The following is a 20,879-nucleotide window of genomic DNA, read 5'->3' on the forward strand; positions in this document are numbered from 1 at the left end:
TGTGACAGGGTTCCAATGGGCGCTCTACTCTATAGTATGTCTATACAGGGTATCTCTCTCTGTTTCTCTGCTGTTCTGATATGCAGCTCTAGGAATAGAACAATACACTCCTTCAGCCTCCTAATGTTGAAGAGGCCGCAGTAACACACACACACACACACAGTCACACATAGTCACACACACAGTCGTCATTCTACATTCATATTTTAAGTGTGTGGTTAGTCGTATTCTGAGAATGCGGGTGTGTGTGCCAAGCAGAAGTAAATGGTGAACCGAGCAGAACAGAGCAGAACACAGCAGAACAGAGGAGAACATAACAGAGCAGAACAGAACAGAGGAGAACAGAGCAGAACAGAAAATAACAGAACAGAGCAGAACAGAACAGAGCAGAACAGAGAAGAACAGAACAGAGAAGAACAGAACAGAGGAAAACAGAACAGAGAAGAACAGAGCAGAACAGAACAGAGCAGAACAGAACAGAGCAGAACAGAGAAGAACAGAACAGAGAAGAACAGAACAGAGCAGAACAGAAAAGAGCAGAACAGAGCAGAGCAGAACAGAACAGAGCAGAACAGAGAAGAACAGAACAGAGCAGAGCAGAACAGAACAGAGCAGAGCAGAGCAGAACAGAGAAGAACAGAACAGAACACAGCAGAGTAGAGCAGAACAGAGCAGAACAGAGCACAACAGAACAGAGCAGAACAGAGCAGAACAGAACAGAGCAGAGCAGAACAGAGCAGAGGAGAACAGAGCAGAGCAGAACAGAGCAGAACAGAGCAGAGCAGATCAGAGCACAACAGAACAGAGCAGAACAGAGCAGAGCAGAACAGAGCAGAGGAGAACAGAGCAGAACAGAGCAGAACAGAACAGAGCCGAGCAGAGCGGGGTAGAATCTTGTGACCTGACCAGCTCAGAGTTCACCACTTCCTGTCGTCCCCCCCGGTCATAAGAGCTGTACTATGACAAGGGTTATTAACTCCTCCCTCTCTCTCTGTGTCTATTTCTGTTCGCCCCTCCTCAGTCCAGCCATCTCAACCACTATCAATGTATGCATTGTTTTATGTCATGTGTGTGTATGTGGAACCTTCATACTGGAAATAAATCCCACCTCCTCATGTCATGTGATGAAGCCCTATATTTCACACCGCCATATGTGTTATTACCATGTGTTATTACCAATCGGTATCATCATGTGTTATTACCATGTGTTATTACCATGTGTTATTACCAATTGGTATTACCATGTGTTATTACCATGTGTTATTACCATGTGTTATTACCATGTGTTATTACCATGTGTTATTACCAATCGTTATTACCATGTGTTATTACCAATTGGTATTACCATGTGTTATTACCATGTGTTATTACCAATTGGTATTACCATGTGTTATTACCATGTGTTATTACCATGTGTTATTACCATGTGTTATTACCATGTGTTATTACCAATCATTATTATCATGTGTTATTATCATGTGTTATTGCCATTTGTTATTATCATGCGTTTCTACCATGTGTTATTATCATGCATTATTTCTACCATTAGATTTTGTGGCATAGAGAAAGTTCAGATATCAGACAGGGGAGGAGATATTAATAATACTCTGAGTAAAAGAGAATGTTTTGGGATTTTCACCCTCCAGACATTATTTCCTAAAGGACTTAATGATAAAATGCCTATGTATGTTATGTTGTGAATTTGAACATGAATTATGTTCCTATTTCAGATTACTCTGGTGTTTTTTGTACAATGTACCCAATGATTAATGAAAGCTTGCTATGTTCTCATTGTGGTTTTACAGACGTGTTTAATACGTCTTATTTACACACTTTATTCAAATATTTATGAAATACATGTTGTTATATTTGGTAGCACTTATTTGTTTTTCCTTCACCTCCAACCCCCTTCCATGCGTGGAACAGATGTGGGTGGGGCCAGGTCTACATAAGGGTGCTAATTTTAAGAAATTCACAAAAGCTCTGACGAGGGCCGTGAGGCTGATACGTAAACTTATTAAAGATCAGTGATACTATCAAGAGCAGTGTGCGGTTTCCTTTTTCCTTCATCTTGTTCAACTGTTGCCATGCACCTGCAAAAAAGATTACTCAGATGTGTGAGTGCCTTTAAATTTTGAATTACCATGCATTATTACCATTTGTTATTATCATGTGTTATTATCATGCATTATTACCATGTGTTATTATCATGTGTTATTATCATGTGTTATTATCATGCATTATTACCATGTGTTATTATCATGTGTTATTATCATTGTGTTATTATCATGCATTATTACCATGTGTTATTATCATGTGTTATTATCATGTGTTATTACCACGTGTTATTATCATGCGTTATTATCATGCATTATTACCATGTGTTATTATCATGTGTTATTATCATGTGTTATTATCATGTATTTGTACCATGTGTTATTATCATGTGTTAGTACCATGTGTTATTATCATGTGTTATTACAATGTGTTATTATCATGCGTTATTATCATGCATTATCACCATGTGTTATTATCATGCATTATTACCATGTGTTATTATCATGTGTTATTATCATGTGTTAGTACCATGTGTTATTATCATGCATTTGTACCATGTGTTTTTATCATGTGTTAGTACCATGTGTTATTATCATGCATTTGTACCATGTGTTTTTATCATGTGTTATTATTATGTGTTATTATAATGTATTTGTACCATGTGTTATTATCATGTGTTATTATTATGTGTTATTATCATGTGTTATTATCATGTGTTTGTACCATGTGTTATTATCATGTGTTATTATTATGCATTTGTACCATGTGTTATTATCAGGTGTTATTATTATGTGTTTGTACCATGTGTTATTATTATGCGTTTGTACCATGTGTTATTATCATGTGTTATTATTATGTGTTATTATCATGTGTTATTATCATGTGTTATTATTATGCGTTATTATTATGCGTTTGTACCATGTGTTATTATCAGGTGTTATTATTATGCGTTTGTACCATGTGTTATTATCATGTGTTATTATGTGTTATTATCATGTGTTATTATTATGTGTTATTATCATGTGTTATTATCATGTGTTTGTACCATGTGTTATTATCATGTGTTATTAGTATGCGTTTGTACCATGTGTTATTATCATGTGTTATTATTATGCGTTTGTACCATGTGTTATTATCATGTGTTATTATTATGTGTTATTATCATGTGTTATTATCATGCGTTTGTACCATGTGTTATTATCAGGTGTTATTATTATGCGTTTGTACCATGTGTTATTATTATGCGTTTGTACCATGTGTTATTATCATGTGTTATTATTATGTGTTATTATCATGTGTTATTATTATGTGTTATTATCATGTGTTATTATCATGTGTTTGTACCATGTGTTATTATCATGTGTTATTATTATGCATTTGTACCATGTGTTATTATCATGTGTTATTATTATGCGTTTGTACCATGTGTTATTATCATGTGTTATTATCATGTGTTATTATTATGTGTTTGTACCATGTGTTATTATTATGTGTTATTATCATGTGTTATTATCATGTGTTTGTACCATGTGTTATTATCATGTGTTATTATTATGCGTTTGTACTATGTGTTATTATTATGCATTTGTACCATGTGTTATTATCATGTGTTATTATTATGCGTTTGTACCATGTGTTATTATCATGTGTTATTATTATGCGTTTGTACCATGTGTTAGTATCATGTGTTATTATTATGCATTTGTACCATGTGTTATTATCATGTGTTATTATCATGTGTTATTATTATGCATTTGTACCATGTGTTATTATTATGCATTTGTATCATGTGTTATTATCATGTGTTATTATTATGCGTTTGTACCATGTGTTATTATCATGTGTTATTATTATGTGTTTGTACCATGTGTTAGTATCATGTGTTATTATTATGCATTTGTACCATGTGTTATTATCATGTGTTATTATCATGTGTTATTATCATGTGTTATTATTATGCGTTTGTACCATGTGTTATTATCATGTGTTCAGCATCTAACTAACCTCTCTGTTCCTTCCCCTACCCTCTCTCTCTCTCTCTCTCTCTCTCTCTCTCTCTCTCTCTCTCCCCTACCCCTCTCTCTCTCTCTCTCTCTCTCTCTCTCTCTCTCTTCCCCACCTCTCTCTTTCTCTCTTCCCCACCGCTCTCTCTCTCTTTCTTCCCCTACCCTCTCTCTCCCTCTCTCTCTCTCTCTTCCCTGCCTCCCTCTCTCCCCCCACCTCTATCTCTCCCCTACCCTCTCTCTCTCTCCCTCTCTCTCTCTCTCTTCCCCACCTCTCTCTCTCTCTCTCTTCCCTGCCTCTCTCTCTCCCACCGCCTCTATCGCTCCCCTACCCTCTCTCTATCTCTCTCCCTCTCTCTCTCTCTTTCCTGCCTCTCTCTCCCACCGCCTCTATCTCTCCCCTACCCTCTCTCTATCTCCTCCCCCTTCTCCCCGCTCTCGCTCTCACTCCCCCCACCCCAACCCTCCAGTCTGCCAGTATCCGTGAGGAGCGAGGGGATGAGGTGGAGGTGGAGCTAACAGACAGCCAGAGGAAGCTGACCCTGTCCAGAGAGGAGGTCCAGAGAATGAATCCTCCCAGATTCAGTAAGGTGGAGGACATGGCTGACCTCACCTGTCTCAACGAAGCCTCCGTCCTACACAACCTCAGAGAGAGATACTACTCTGGCTTGATATACGTACGTCAGTGTACATTACACACACACACACACACACACACACACACACACACACACACACACACACACACACACACACACACACACACACACACACACACACACACACACATACACACACACACACACACACACACACACAGGACACAATGATACATAAACTCAAACTTGCACAGCATACAAGGGGGAAGTGAAAGTCAAAACAGATGTGTGTCGGAAGTTTGCATCCACTTAGGTTGGAGTCATTAAAACTCGTTTGTCAACCACTCCACACATTTCTTGTTAACAAACTATTGTTTTGTAGTCAGTTATAGTCGGTTAGGACTAGGATCTACTTCGTGCATGACACAAGTAATTTTTCCAACAATTGTTTACAGACAGATTATTTCACTTATCATTCACTGTATCACAATTCCTGTGGGTCAGAAGTTTACAGAAAATGATGTCATGGCTTTAGAAACTTCTGATAGGCTAATTGACATAATTTGAGTTAATTGGAGGTGTACCTGTGGATGTATTTCAAGGCCGACCTTCAAACTCAGTGCTTCTTTGCTTGACATCATGGGAAAATCAAAAGAAATCAGCCAAGACTTCAGAAAAAAATTGTAGACCTCCACAAGTCTGGTTCATCCTTGGGAGCAATTTCCAAACGCCTGAAGGTACCATGTTCATCTTTACAAACAATAGTACGCAAACAAAAGTGCAAATCAATCCCAGAACAACAGCAAAGGACCTTGTGAAGATGCTGGAGGGAACAGGTACAAAAGTATCTATATCCACAGTAAAACCAGTCCTATATCGACATAACCTGAAAGGCCGCTCAGGGAAGAAGCTACTGCTCCAAAACCGCCATAAAAAAGCCAGACTATGGTTTGCAACTGCACATGGGGACAAAGATCGTACTTTTTGGAGAAATGTCCTCTGGTCTGATGAAACAAAAATATAACTGTTTGGCCATAATGACCATGGTTATGTTTGGAGGAAAAATGGGGACGCTTGCAAGCCGAAGAACACCATCCCAACTGTGAAGCACGGGGGTGCTTTGCTGCAGGAGGGACTGGTGCACTTCACAAAATAGATGGCTTCATGAGGAAGGGAAATTATGTGGATATATTGAAGCATCTCAAGACATCAGTCAGGAAGTTAAAGCTTGGTCGCAAATGGGTCTTCCAAATGGACAATGACCCCAAGCATACTTCCAAAGTTGTGACAAAATGGCTTAAGGACAACAAAGTTTTTTTTATTTAACTAGGCAAGTCAGTTAAGAACAAATTCTTATTTTCAATGACAGCCTAGGAATAGTGGGTTAACTGCCTGCTCAGGGGCAGAATGACAGATTTAAACCTTGTCAGCTCAGGGATTTGAACTTGCAACCTTCCGGTTACTAGTCCAACGCTCTAACCACTGCCGCCCCAAAGTCAACGTATTGGAGTGGCAATCACAAATCCCTGACCTCAATTCTATAGAAAATTTGTTGGCATTCCTGAAGAAGCGTGTGCGAGCAAGGAGGTCTACAAACCTGACTCAGCTACACCAGCTCTGTCAGGAGGAATGGACAAAAATTCACCCGACTTATTGTGGGAAGCTTGTGGAAGGCTACCCGAAACGTTTGATCCAAGTTAAACACTTTAAAGGCAATGCTACCAAATACTAATTGAGTGTATGTAAACTTCTGACCAACTGGGAATGTGATGAAAGAAATAAAAGCTGAAATAAATTATTCTCTCTACTAATTTTCTGACATTTCACATTCTTAAAATAAAGTGGTGATCCTAACTGACCGAAGACAGGGAACTTTTACTATGATTAAATGTCACGAATTGTGAGAAACTGTGTTTAAATGTATTTGGCTAAGGTGTATTAAACTTCCGACTTCAACTGTATAAGCACAAGATAAACACGTCACACCATGTGTGTGTGTATATGCGTGTGCATGTGTGTGTATGTGTGAGAATAGAAGTCCCCACAAGAATAGTAAACAAACAAACATTTGACCAACTGGGGACATTTTGTTAGTCCCCACAAGGTCAAATGCTATTTCTAGGGGGTTCAGGGTTCAGGTTAGAAATAGTGTTAGGGTTAGAATTAGGATTAGTGTTAGGAGCTAGGGTTAGTTTATGGGTTAGGGTTAGGAGTTAGGGTTAGTTTATGGGTTAGGAGTTAGGGTTCGTTTATGGGTAAGGGTTAGGAGTTAGGGTTAGTTTATGGGTTAGGGTTAGTAGTTAGGTTTAGTTCATGAGTTAGGGTTAGGAGCTAGGGTTAGTTTATGGGTTAGTGTTAGGAGCTAGGGTTAGTTTATGGGTTAGGGTTAGGTGCTAGGGTTAGTTTATGGGTTAGGGTTAGGAGCTAGGGTTAGTTTATGGGTTAGGGTTGGGAGTTAGGGTTAGTTTATGGGTTAGGGTTAGGAGTTAGGGTTAGTTTATGGGTTAGGGTTAGGAGTTAGGGTTAGTTTATGGGTAAGGGTTAGGAGTTAGGGTTAGTTTATGGGTTAGGGTTAGGAGCTAGGGTTAGTTTATGGGTTAGGGTTAGGAGTTAGGGTTAGTTTATGGGTTAGGGTTAGGAGTTAGGGTTAGTTTATGGGTAAGGGTTAGGAGTTAGGGTTAGTTTATGGGTTAGGGTTAGTTTATGAGTTAGGGTTAGGAGCTAGGGTTAGTTTATGGGTTAGGGTTAGGAGCTAGGGTTAGTTTATGGGTTAGGGTTAGGAGCTAGGGTTAGTTTATGGGTTAGGGTTAGGAGTTAGGGTTAGTTTATGGGTTAGGGCTAGAAGTTAGGGTTAGTTTATGGGTTAGGGTTAGGAGTTAGGGTTAGTTTATGGGTAAGGGTTAGGAATTAGGGTTAGTTTATGGGTAAGGGTTAGTTTATGGGTAAGGGTTAATTTATGGGTAAGGGCTAGTTTTTGGGTAAGGGTTAGGAGTTAGGGTTAGTTTATGGGTAAGGGTTAGGAGTTAGGGTTCGTTTATGGGTAAGGGTTAGTTTATGGGTAAGGGTTAGTCGTTAGGGTTAGTTTATGAGTTAGGGTTAGTTTATGGGTAAGGGTTAGGAGCTAGGGTTAGTTTATGGGTAAGGGTTAGTTTATGGGTAAGGGTTAAGAGTTAAAATCAAATCAAATCAAATTTTATTTGTCACATACACATGGTTAGCAGATGTTAATGCGAGTGTAGCGAAATGCTTGTGCTTCTAGTTCCGACAATGCAGTAATAACCAACAAGTAATCTAACTAACAATTCCAAAACTACTGTCTTGTACACAGTGTAAGGGGATAAAGAATATGTACATAAGGATATATGAATGAGTGATGGTACAGAGCAGCATAGGCAAGATACAGTAGATGGTATCGAGTACAGTATATACATATGAGATGAGAATGTAAACAAAGTGGCATAGTTAAAGTGGCTAGTGATACATGTATTACATAAGGATACAGTCGATGATATAGAGTACAGTATATACGTATGCACATGAGATGAATAATGTAGGGTAAGTAACATTATATAAGGTAGCATTGTTTAAAGTGGCTAGTGATATATTTACATAATTTTTCATCAATTCCCATTATTAAAGTGGCTGGAGTTGAGTCAGTGTCAGTGTGTTGGCAGCAGCCACTCAATGTTAGTGGTGGCTGTTTAACAGTCTGATGGCCTTGAGATAGAAGCTGTTTTTCAGTCTCTCGGTCCCAGCTTTGATGCACCTGTACTGACCTCGCCTTCTGGATGATAGCGGGGTGAACAGGCAGTGGCTCGGGTGGTTGATGTCCTTGATGATCTTTATGGCCTTCCTGTGACATCGGGTGGTGTAGGTGTCCTGGAGGGCAGGTAGTTTGCCCCCGGTGATGCGTTGTGCAGACCTCACTACCCTCTGGAGAGCCTTACGGTTGAGGGCGGAGCAGTTGCCGTACCAGGCGGTGATACAGCCCGCCAGGATGCTCTCGATTGTGCATCTGTAGAAGTTTGTGAGTGCTTTTGGTGACAAGCCGAATTTCTTCAGCCTCCTGAGGTTGAAGAGGCGCTGCTGCGCCTTCTTCACAATGCTGTCTGTGTGAGTGGACCAATTCAGTTTGTCTGTGATGTGTATGCCGAGGAACTTAAAACTTGCTACCCTCTCCACTACTGTTCCATCGATGTGGATAGGGGGGTGTTCCCTCTGCTGTTTCCTGAAGTCCACAATCATCTCCTTAGTTTTGTTGACGTTGAGTGTGAGGTTATTTTCCTGACACCACACTCCGAGGGCCCTCACCTCCTCCCTGTAGGCCCTCTCGTCGTTGTTGGTAATCAAGCCTACCACTGTTGTGTCGTCCGCAAACTTGATGATTGAGTTGGAGGCGTGCGTGGCCACGCAGTCGTGGGTGAACAGGGAGTACAGGAGAGGGCTCAGAACGCACCCTTGTGGGGCCCCAGTGTTGAGGATCAGCGGGGAGGAGATGTTGTTGCCTACCCTCACCACCTGGGGGCGGCCCGTCAGGAAGTCCAGTACCCAGTTGCACAGGGCGGGGTCGAGACCCAGGGTCTCGAGCTTGATGACGAGCTTGGAGGGTACTATGGCGTTGAATGCCGAGCTGTAGTCAATGAACAGCATTCTCACATAGGTATTCCTCTTGTCCAGATGGGTTAGGGCGGTGTGCAGTGTGGTTGAGATTGCATCGTCTGTGGACCTATTTGGGCGGTAAGCAAATTGGAGTGGGTCTAGGGTGTCAGGTAGGGTGGAGGTGATATGGTCCTTGACTAGTCTCTCAAAGCACTTCATGATGACGGAAGTGAGTGCTACGGGGCGGTAGTCGTTTAGCTCAGTTACCTTAGCTTTCTTGGGAACAGGAACAATGGTGGCCCTTTTGAAGCATGTGGGAACAGCAGACTGGTATAGGGATTGATTGAATATGTCCGTAAACACACCGGCCAGCTGGTCTGCGCATGCTCTGAGGGCGCGGCTGGGGATGCCGTCTGGGCCTGCAGCCTTGCGAGGGTTAACACGTTTAAATGTCTTACTCACCTCGGCTGCAGTGAAGGAGAGACCGCATGTTTTCGTTGCAGGCCGTGTCAGTGGCACTGTATTGTCCTCAAAGCGGGCAAAAAAGTTATTTAGTCTGCCTGGGAGCAGGACATCCTGGTCCGTGACTGGGCTGGATTTCTTCCTGTAGTCCGTGATTGACTGTAGACCCTGCCACATGCCTCTTGTGTCTGAGCCGTTGAATTGAGATTCTACTTTGTCTCTGTACTGACGCTTAGCTTGTTTGATAGCCTTGCGGAGGGAATAGCTGCACTGTTTGTATTCGGTCATGTTACCAGACACCTTGCCCTGATTAAAAGCAGTGGTTCGCGCTTTCAGTTTCACGCGAATGCTGCCATCAATCCACGGTTTCTGGTTAGGGAATGTTTTAATCGTTGCTATGGGAACGACATCTTCAACGCACGTTCTAATGAACTCGCACACCGAATCAGCGTATTCGTCAATGTTGTTGTCTGACGCAATACGAAACATGTCCCAGTCCACGTGGTGGAAGCAGTCTTGGAGTGTGGAGTCAGCTTGGTCGGACCAGCGTTGGACAGACCTCAGCGTGGGAGCCTCTTGTTTTAGTTTCTGTCTGTAGGCAGGGATCAACAAAATGGAGTCGTGGTCAGCTTTTCCGAAAGGGGGGCGGGGCAGGGCCTTATATGCGTCGCGGAAGTTAGAGTAACAATGATCCAAGGTCTTTCCACCCCTGGTTGCGCAATCGATATGCTGATAAAATTTAGGGAGTCTTGTTTTCAGATTAGCCTTGTTAAAATCCCCAGCTACAATGAATGCAGCCTCCGGATAAATGGTTTCCAGTTTGCAAAGAGTCAAATAAAGTTCATTCAGAGCCATCGATGTGTCTGCTTGGGGGGGGATATATACGGCTGTGATTATAATCGAAGAGAATTCTCTTGGTAGATAATGCGGTCTACATTTGATTGTGAGGAATTCTAAATCAGGTGAACAGAAGGATTTGAGTTCCTGTATGTTTCTTTCATCACACCATGTCATGTTAGTCATAAGGCATACGCCCCCGCCCCTCTTCTTACCAGAAAGATGTTTGTTTCTGTCTGCGCGATGTGTGGAGAAACCCGTTGGCTGCACCGCCTCGGATAGCGTCTCTCCAGTGAGCCACGTTTCCGTGAAGCAAAGAACGTTACAGTCTCTGATGTCCCTCTGGAATGCTACCCTTGCTCGGATTTCATCAACCTTGTTGTCAAGAGACTGGACATTGGCAAGAAGAATGCTAGGGAGTGGTGCACGGTGTGCCCGTCTCCGGAGTCTGACCAGAAGACCGCCTCGTTTCCCTCTTTTTCGGAGTTGTTTTTTTGGGTCGCTGCATGGAATCCACTCCGTTGTCCTGTTTGTAAGGGTTAGAGTTAGGGTTAGTTTACGGGTAAGGGTTAGTTTATGGGTAAGTGTTAGGAGCTAGGGTTAGTTTATGGGTAAGGGTTAGGAGTTAGGATTAGTTTATGGGTAAGGGTTAGTTTATGGGTAAGGGTTATGAGCTAGGGTTAGTTTTTGGGTAAGGGTTAGGAGCTAGGGTTAGTTTATGGGTAAGGGTTAGGAGTTAGGATTAGTTTATGGGTAAGGGTTAGTTTATGGGTAAGGGTTATGAGCTAGGGTTAGTTTATGGTAAGGGTTAGGAGTTAGGGTTAGTTTATGGGTAATGGTTAGGAGTTAGGGTTAGTTTATGGGTAAGGGTTAGGAGTTAGGATTAGTTTATGGGTAAGGGTTAGTTTATGGGTAAGGGTTATGAGCTAGGGTTAGTTTATGGGTAAGGGTTAGGAGCTAGGGTTAGTTTATGGTAAGGGTTAGGAGTTAGGGTTAGTTTATGGGTAAGGGTTAGGAGTTAGGTTTAGTTTATGGGTTAGGGTTAGGAGTTAGGGGTAGTTTATGGGTAAGGGTTAGGAGCTAGGGTTAGTTTATGGGTAAGGGTTAGGAGCTAGGGTTAGTTTATGGGTTAGGGTTAGGAGCTAGGGTTAGTTTATGGGTTAGGGTTAGGAGCTAGGGTTAGTTTATGGGTTTAGGGTTAGGAGCTAGGATTAGTTTATGGGTAAGGGTTAGGAGCTAGGTTTAGTTTATGGATAAGGGTTAGGAGCTAGGGTTAGAGTTAGTTTATGGGTAAGGGTTAGTTTATGGGTTAGGGTTAGGAGCTAGGGTTAGTTTATGGGTTTAGGATTAGGAGCTAGGTTTAGTTTATGGGTAAGGGTTAGGAGCTAGGGTTAGAGTTAGTTTATGGGTAAGGGTTAGTTTATGGGTTAGGGTTAGGAGCTAGGGTTAGTTTATGGGTTTAGGGTTAGGAGCTAGGGTTAGTTTATGGGTAAGGGTTAGGAGCTAGGGTTAGTTTATGGGTTTAGGGTTAGGAGCTAGGGTTAAGGTTAGGTTTAAGGTTAGGGGTTATGGAAAAATTTATTTTGAATGGGACTGAATTGTGTGTCCCCACAAGGTTAGTTGTACAAGACTGTGTTTGTGTGTGTGGTGTGTGTGTGTGTGGGGGGGGGGGGTTACTCTGTAGAGAGAACTGTGACACCAGTGTAACTGATATAAGAGGAGGTGTTGTGTTACATCACGGTCGTTTATATAAGAGAGAGAAGGACGGAGGAGAAAGGAGAGCTGCATCTCCTGTTTCGTGACTATGAACCAATGAAGGGAGGGATGAGAGAGATAGAAAGAGGAAGAGAAATGGATAGAAAGGAAGATAGATAAGAAGAAAGAAAGATAAGTGTTGCGGTACTTTGATATGAAGAATGTGTCAGAAAGAGTTAGAATGTGACATAGTGAACTACACTCTGTATTGTATATCTATGTTAAGGTATTTGAAGGCTGTTTATGTTTATCTTATCTGCTTTACAGAAAGAGAGATGGAGAGAAAATGGGGGACTGACCCTCATATTTCAGTCCACCACACACACACACACATACACACATACACACACACACATACTGTATGTGTGGATTATCAGGGAAGGGTGTGAGAGGAGGTGGATGGTTAGGGGTGACCAGTCAGAATCCACAGAGTCATCTTGTTATCAGTACCGTTACACTGTTGCCTGCATATATCATTCATTAACCTGTGTTGTAGCACTAGCTGGTTGATTGATTATCCTGACAGCTATCTTTCTTTTTCATTACAAATGCCTCCTTACACATTCCACCTGACCCTACTCATATTGTATGTTAATGGGTCCTACTCATACTGTAGGTTAATGGGTCCTACTCATACTGTAGGTTAATGGGTCCTACTCATACTGTAGGTTAATGGGTCCTACTCATACTGTAGGTTAATGGGTCCTACTCATACTGTAGGTTAATGGGTCCGACTCATACTGTAGGTTAATGGGTCCTACTCATACTGTAGGTTAATGGGTCCTACTCATACTGTAGGTTAATGGGTACTACTCATACTGTAGGTTAATGGGTCCTACTCATACTGTAGGTTAATGGGTCCTACTCATACTGTAGGTTAATGGGTCCTACTCATACTGTAGGTTAATGGGTCCTACTCATACTCTAGGTTAATGGGTCCTACTCATACTGTAGGTTAATGTGTCCTACTCATACTGTTAGTTAATGGGTCGTACTCATACTCTAGGTTAATGGGTCCTACTCATACTGTAGGTTAATGTGTCCTACTCATACTGTTAGTTAATGGGTCGTACTCATACTCTAGTTTAATGGGTCCTACTCATACTGTAGGTTAATGGGTCCTACTCATACTCTAGGTTAATGGGTCCTACTCATACTGTAGGTTAATGTGTCCTACTCATACTGTTAGTTAATGTGTCGTACTCATACTGTAGGTTAATGGGTCCTACTCATACTGAAGGGTAATGGGTCCTACTCATACTGTAGGTCAATGTGTCCTACTCATACTGTAGGTTAATGGGTCCTGCTCATACTGTAGGTTAATGTGTCCTACTCATACTGTAGGTTAATGTGTCCTACTCATACTGTAGGTTAATGAGGGGAGAATGTTGGGCGGGATTGATCCTCCCTCTCCTAATGTAGCTGTTATATATTGGTGTGTGTGTGTGATATGACATTATCTGGCTTAATGGCTGGGTCTAGGCATTGGGAGGGCATGGGTCATTGAGATTAAGCATGGTATTTTAGTTATCATTGAACTTTGTGTATATCTATCCTGGGTGTGTGTGTGTGTTTGCAGACATACTCGGGCCTGTTCTGTGTGGTGATCAACCCCTATAAGAACCTGCCCATCTACACAGAGTCTATAGTGGAGATGTACCGAGGGAAGAAACGCCATGAGATGCCCCCTCACATCTACGCTATATCAGAGGCTGCCTACCGCAGCATGCTACAAGGTAACCCTAACCCCTGACCTCTAACCTCTGACCCCTTCACATCTACACATCTATATTTTCATATTTGCATTTTCATGGAACAGTTTAATTTCAATAATAATGTTTTCATTTCTCAAAATCATTGTCAGGTGGTTAATCATAAAAATATGAATTAAAATGATAAAACTCTAAAAGTAAAAATTCTACTAATGCTTGGCACATTGTGAGGCTACACCATGATCATTGGCTGCTAAATAGCCTAAATGAGCACATGGAACTCAGAGATGGCCATGCAGCCCAAAAACTGTCGAAAATATAATTCTGGTTCTTTCAATCACATTCCTCAACAGTTGCAAGTCAGAAGTTTACATACACTTAGTTTGGAGTCATTAAAACTTGTTTTTCATCCACTCCACAAATTTCTTGTTAACAAACTATAGTTTTGGCGAGTCGGTTAGGACATCTACTTTGTGCTGACACAAGTCATTTTTCCAACAATTGTTTACAGACAGATTATTTCACTTATAATTCACTGTATCACAATTCCAGTGGGTCAGAAGTTTACATACACTAAGTTGACTGTGCCTTTAAACTGCTTGGAAAATTCCAGAAAATGATGTCATGGCTTTAGAAGCTTCTGATAGGCTAATTGACATCATTTGAGTCAATTGGAGTTGTAACTGTGGATGTATTTCAAGGCCTACCTTCAAACTCAGTGCCTCTTTGCTTGACAGCATGGGAAAATGAAAAGAAATCAGCCAAGACCTCAGAAAGAAATTGTAGACCTCCACAAGTCTGGTTCATCCTTGGGAGCAATTTCCAAACACCTGAAAGTACTACGCAATAGTATGCAAGTATAAACACCATGGGACCGCGCAGCCGTCATACCGCTCAGGAAGGTGCAAGAAATGCAAATCAATCCCAGAACAGCAGCAAAGGACCTTGTGAAGATTCTGGAGGAAACAGGTACAAAAGTATCTATATCCACAGTAAAACCAGTCCTATATCAACATAACCTGAAAGGCCGCTCAGCAAGGAAGAGGCCACTGCTCCAAAACCGCCATAAAAAAGCCAGACTATGGTTTGCAACTGCACATGGGGACAAAGATCATACTTTTTGGAGAAATGTCCTCTGGTCTGATGAAACAAAAATAGAACTGTTTGGCCATAATGACTATTGTTATGCTTGGAGGAAAAAGGGTGAGGCTTGCAAGCCGAAGAACACCATCCCAACCGGGAAGCACGGGGTGGCAGCATCATGTTGTGGTGGTGCTTTATTGCAGGAGGGATTGGTGAACTTCACAAAATAGATGGCTTCATGAGGATGGAAATTATGAGGATGGAAATTATGAGGATATATTGAAGCAACATCTCAAGACATTAGTCAGGAAGTTAAAGCTTGGTCGCAAATGAGTCTTCCAAATGGACAATGACCCCACTATACTTCCAAAGTTGTGGCAAAATGGCCTAAGGACAACAAAGTCAAGGTATTTGAGTGGCCATCACAAATCCCTGACCTCAATCCCATAGAAAATGTGTGGGCAGAACTGAAAACGTGTGGGCGAGCAAGGAGGCCTACCAACCTGACTCTGTTACACCAGCTCTGTCAGGAGGAATGGACAAAAATTCATCCAATTTATTGTGGGAAGCTTGTGGAAGGCTACCCAAAACGTTTGACCCAAGTTTAACCATTTAAAAGCATTGCTAACAAATACTAATTGAGTGTATGTAAACTTCTGACCCACTGGGAATGTGATGAAATAAATAATTATTCTGACATTTCACATTCTTAAAATAAAGTGGTGATCCTAACTGACAGGGACTTTTTACTCAGATTAAATGTCAGAAATTGAGTTTAAATGTATTTGGCTAAGGTGTATTTAAACTTCCGACTTCAACTTCAACTTTTCCCACGTACGCTGTCTGTGGAAGACTTCCTCATATGCCATTTGTCTCCTGTTCTATTGGTTTTCATATCAACTTTCCTTCGTTGTTCTGAAGCCTAATTCATAATCCTAGTCATATTAGCAACCCATCCTAGTTGTTGCAACTTTTGATTCACCCCTTTTCTAAGTTTCTAACAGAGATTTGTTTTAATTACCCTTTTTCTCGATATCCAATTACAATCTTGTCTCATCGCTCAACTCCCCAATGAAATCAGGAGAGGCTAATGTAGAGTCATGCATCCTCTGAAACATAACAGCCTCCCGCTTAACCCGGCTGCACCAATGTGTCGGAGGAAACACTGTTCAACTGACGACTGAAGTCAGCCTGCAGGCGACCCGGCCCGCCACAAGGAGTCGCTAGAGCCAAGTAAAGCCCCCCGGCCAAAACCTCCCCTAACCCTGACGGCACTGGGCCAATTGTGCGCCGCCCTATGGGACTCCCTGTCACGGCTGGTTGTGACACAGCCCGGGATCGAACCCGGGTCTGTAGTGACACCTCAAGCACTGTGATGCAGTGTACCGTGAGTGGACGCACTAAGGGGTTACACAACCAATGCAAATGTGTCTGATACATTTCTCAAATGGCTGGTAAATTAAAATCTTCCCGGCCACGTTGTTTGGTGCCACATTTTCCTAATGGACACCCTGCTGACAGTGTAAATACCAAATACAGTGCATTCAGAATTCAGACCCCTTGACTTTTTCTACATTTTGTTACATTACAACCTTATTCTAAAATGTAGTAAATTGTTTTTTTCCCTCATCAATCTACACCCAATACCCCATAATGACAAAGCAAAAACAGGTTGTTAAAAATTGGTGGTTCCAAACTTCATCCATTTAAGAATGATGGAGGCCACTGTGTTCTTGGGGACCTTCGATGCTGCATCCATTTTTTGGTACCCTTACCCAGATCTGTGCCTCGACACAATCCTGTCTCGGAGCTCTACGGACAATTCCTTCAACCCCATGGCTTGGTTTATGCTCTGACATGCACTGTCAACTGTGGGACCTTTTATAGACAGGTGTGTGCATTTCCAAATCATTTCCAATCAACTGAATTTATTACAGGGGACTCCAATCAAGTTGTAGAAACATCTCAAGGATGATCAATGGAAACAGGATGCACCTGAGCTCAATTTCAAGTCTCATAGCACAAGGTCTGAATACTTATGTATTCGCATTGTCATTATGGGGTATAAATTGATTACGTTTTTTTTAATCCATTTTAGAATAAGGCTGTAACGTAACAAAATGTGGAAAAAGGGAAGGGGTCTGAATACTTTCTGAATGTGGTGTAAATCCATGTTTTTTGTGGAAGCATATGGAAACATTGGCAATGAGAATATCTTGGTGGTGCAAATGGCAGTAGTATTTACAGTTCATTCTAGGACTTTTCCCACGCCACATGTATTATGATAGGAGAGTGACAAACAGACACGGATTGCTCCACTCCTCCATTAAAACCGGTTAGAGACAGATTGAGCAACGTTTCTGCCCCAAGGTCAATTCATTAGACTTGTCGTCTGTCTCTCTCTCTCTTATTCTTTCTTTCTTTCAATATGACAGGTGTGTGTCCGTGATCTGTGATCCTATTGATAATTGAACCAGTATGACCGGTATGTGTGTGTGTCCGTGCATGTCTGTGCACATGCGTGCGTGCGCGTGTGTGTGCTTGCCTCTCTGTGTGTGTGTCTGTGGTTCAGAGGAAACCTTTAAAACAAACACACCAGAAATGTAACAGACAAGGTCAGGCCATTGTGTTGGTGTCTGCAGTGTGGGCTGGAGGTCTGAGGTCTGTCTGGAGAGACCACTTCTGTAGCTTTGACCTCCTTCCTCCTCACTACACAACAATTCTGCTCAGTGAGAGCTGTTGAAATCAAATACACACTGACATCCTTTGTGTTTCAGTCAGGTTCTCTGAGATAGATTGACAAGTGTATCGATCCCCTTGTTACAGTGATTACTGGTGTAAGAGGTGAAGGTATTACTGTTACAGTGATTACTGGTGTAAGAAGTGAAGGTATTACTGTTACAGTGATTACTGGTGTAAGAAGTGAAGGTATTACTGTTACAGTGATTACTGGTGTAAGAAGTGAAGATATTACTGTTACAGTGATTACTGGTGTAAGAAGTGAAGGTAGTACTGTTACAGTGATTACTGGTATAAGAAGTGAAGGTATTACTGTTACAGTGATTACTGGTGTAAGAAGTGAAGATATTACTGTTACAGTGATTACTGGTGTAAGAAGTGAAGGTAGTACTGTTACAGTGATTACTGGTGTAAGAAGTGAAAGTATTACTGTTACAGTGATTACTGGTGTAAGAAGTGAAGGTAGTACTGTTACAGTGATTACTGGTGTAAGAAGTGAAAGTATTACTGTTACAGTGATTACTGGTGTAAGAAGTGAAGATATTACTGTTACAGTGATTACTGGTGTAAGAAGTGAAGGTAGTACTGTTACAGTGATTACTGGTGTAAGAAGTGAAGGTAGTACTGTTACAGTGATTACTGGTGTAAGAAGTGAAGGTATTACTGTTACAGTGATTACTGGTGTAAGAATTGAAGATATTACTGTTACAGTGATTACTGGTGTAAGAAGTGAAGGTTTTACTGTTACAGTGATTACTGGTGTAAGAAGTGAAGGTAGTACTGTTACAGTGATTACTGGTGTAAGAAGTGATGGTAGTACTGTTACAGTGAAGGTAGTACTGTTACAGTGATTACTGGTGTAAGAAGTGAATGTAGTACTGTTACAGTGATTACTGGTGTAAGAAGTGAAGGTAGTACTGTTACAGTGATTACTGGTGTAAGAAGTGAAAGTAGTACTGTTACAGTGATTACTGGTGTAAGAAGTGAAGATATTACTGTTACAGTGATTACTGGTGTAAGAAGTGAAGGTAGTACTGTTACAGTGATTACTGGTGTAAGAGTTGAAGGTATTACTGTTACAGTGATTACTGGTGTAAGAATTTAAGATATTACTGTTACAGTGATTACTGGTGTAAGAAGTGAAGGTATTACTGTTACAGTGATTACTGGTGTAAGAGGTGATGGTAGTACTGTTACAGTGATTACTGGTGTAAGAGGTGAAGGTAGTACTGTTACAGTGATTACTGGTGTAAGAAGTGATGGTATTACTGTTACAGTGATTACTGGTGTAAGAAGTGATGGTATTACTGTTACAGTGATTACTGGTGTAAGAGGTGATGGTAGTACTGTTACAGTGATTACTGGTGTAAGAGGTGAAGGTAGTACTGTTACAGTGAATACTGGTGTAAGAAGTGATGGTAGTACTGTTACAGTGATTACTGGTGTAAGAAGTGAAGGTATTACTGTTACAGTGATTACTGGTGTAAGAATTGAAGATATTACTGTTACAGTGATTACTGGTGTAAGAAGTGAAGGTATTACTGTTACAGTGATTACTGGTGTAAGAAGTGAAGGTAGTACTGTTACAGTGATTACTGGTGTAAGAAGTGAAGGTAGTACTGTTACAGTGATTACTGGTGTAAGAAGTGAAGGTATTACTGTTACAGTGATTACTGGTGTAAGAAGTGAAGATATTACTGTTACAGTGATTACTGGTGTAAGAAGTGAAGGTAGTACTGTTACAGTGATTACTGGTGTAAGAGTTGAAGGTATTACTGTTACAGTGATTACTGGTGTAAGAATTTAAGATATTACTGTTACAGTGATTACTGGTGTAAGAAGTGAAGGTATTACTGTTACAGTGATTACTGGTGTAAGAGGTGATGGTAGTACTGTTACAGTGATTACTGGTGTAAGAGGTGAAGGTAGTACTGTTACAGTGATTACTGGTGTAAGAAGTGATGGTATTACTGTTACAGTGATTACTGGTGTAAGAAGTGATGGTATTACTGTTACAGTGATTACTGGTGTAAGAGGTGATGGTAGTACTGTTACAGTGATTACTGGTGTAAGAGGTGAAGGTAGTACTGTTACAGTGATTACTGGTGTAAGAAGTGATGGTAGTACTGTTACAGTGATTACTGGTGTAAGAAGTGAAGGTATTACTGTTACAGTGATTACTGGTGTAAGAATTGAAGATATTACTGTTACAGTGATTACTGGTGTAAGAAGTGAAGGTATTACTGTTACAGTGATTACTGGTGTAAGAAGTGAATGTAGTACTGTTACAGTGATTACTGGTGTAAGAAGTGAATGTAGTACTGTTACAGTGATTACTGGTGTAAGAAGTGAAGGTATTACTGTTACAGTGATTACTGGTGTAAGAAGTGAAGGATGTACTGTTACAGTGATTACTGGTATAAGAGGTGAAGGTAGTACTGTTACAGTGATTACTGGTGTAAGAAGTGAAGGTAGTACTGTTACAGTGATTACTGGTGTAAGAAGTGAAGGTAGTACTGTTACAGTGATTACTGGTGTAAGAAGTGATGGTATTACTGTTACAGTGATTACTGGTGTAAGAAGTGATGGTATTACTGTTACAGTGATTACTGGTGTAAGAGGTGATGGTAGTACTGTTACAGTGATTACTGGTGTAAGAGGTGAAGGTAGTACTGTTACAGTGATTACTGGTGTAAGAAGTGATGGTAGTACTGTTACAGTGATTACTGGTGTAAGAAGTGAAGGTATTACTGTTACAGTGATTACTGGTGTAAGAATTGAAGATATTACTGTTACAGTGATTACTGGTGTAAGAAGTGAAGGTATTACTGTTACAGTGATTACTGGTGTAAGAAGTGAATGTAGTACTGTTACAGTGATTACTGGTGTAAGAAGTGAATGTAGTACTGTTACAGTGATTACTGGTGTAAGAAGTGAAGGTATTACTGTTACAGTGATTACTGGTGTAAGAAGTGAAGGATGTACTGTTACAGTGATTACTGGTATAAGAGGTGAAGGTAGTACTGTTACAG

At 41.1% G+C, this 20,879-nt stretch overlaps 1 protein-coding gene across 1 annotated transcript in view; it reads left to right on the forward strand.

Moving 5' to 3' along the window:
• LOC139421326 (myosin, heavy chain 14, non-muscle) overlaps positions 1-20,879 on the forward strand; it is a 97,602-nt gene that overhangs the window by 4,895 nt on the left and 71,828 nt on the right. The window contains exons 4-5 of the mRNA XM_071172096.1: positions 4,532-4,738; positions 13,893-14,049. Coding sequence (XP_071028197.1) covers positions 4,532-4,738; positions 13,893-14,049 — 364 coding nt within the window. The remainder of the gene's footprint in view (positions 1-4,531; positions 4,739-13,892; positions 14,050-20,879) is intronic.

This window comes from Oncorhynchus clarkii, chromosome 2, assembly GCF_045791955.1.
Source record: "Oncorhynchus clarkii lewisi isolate Uvic-CL-2024 chromosome 2, UVic_Ocla_1.0, whole genome shotgun sequence".
NCBI lineage: Eukaryota > Metazoa > Chordata > Actinopteri > Salmoniformes > Salmonidae > Oncorhynchus > Oncorhynchus clarkii.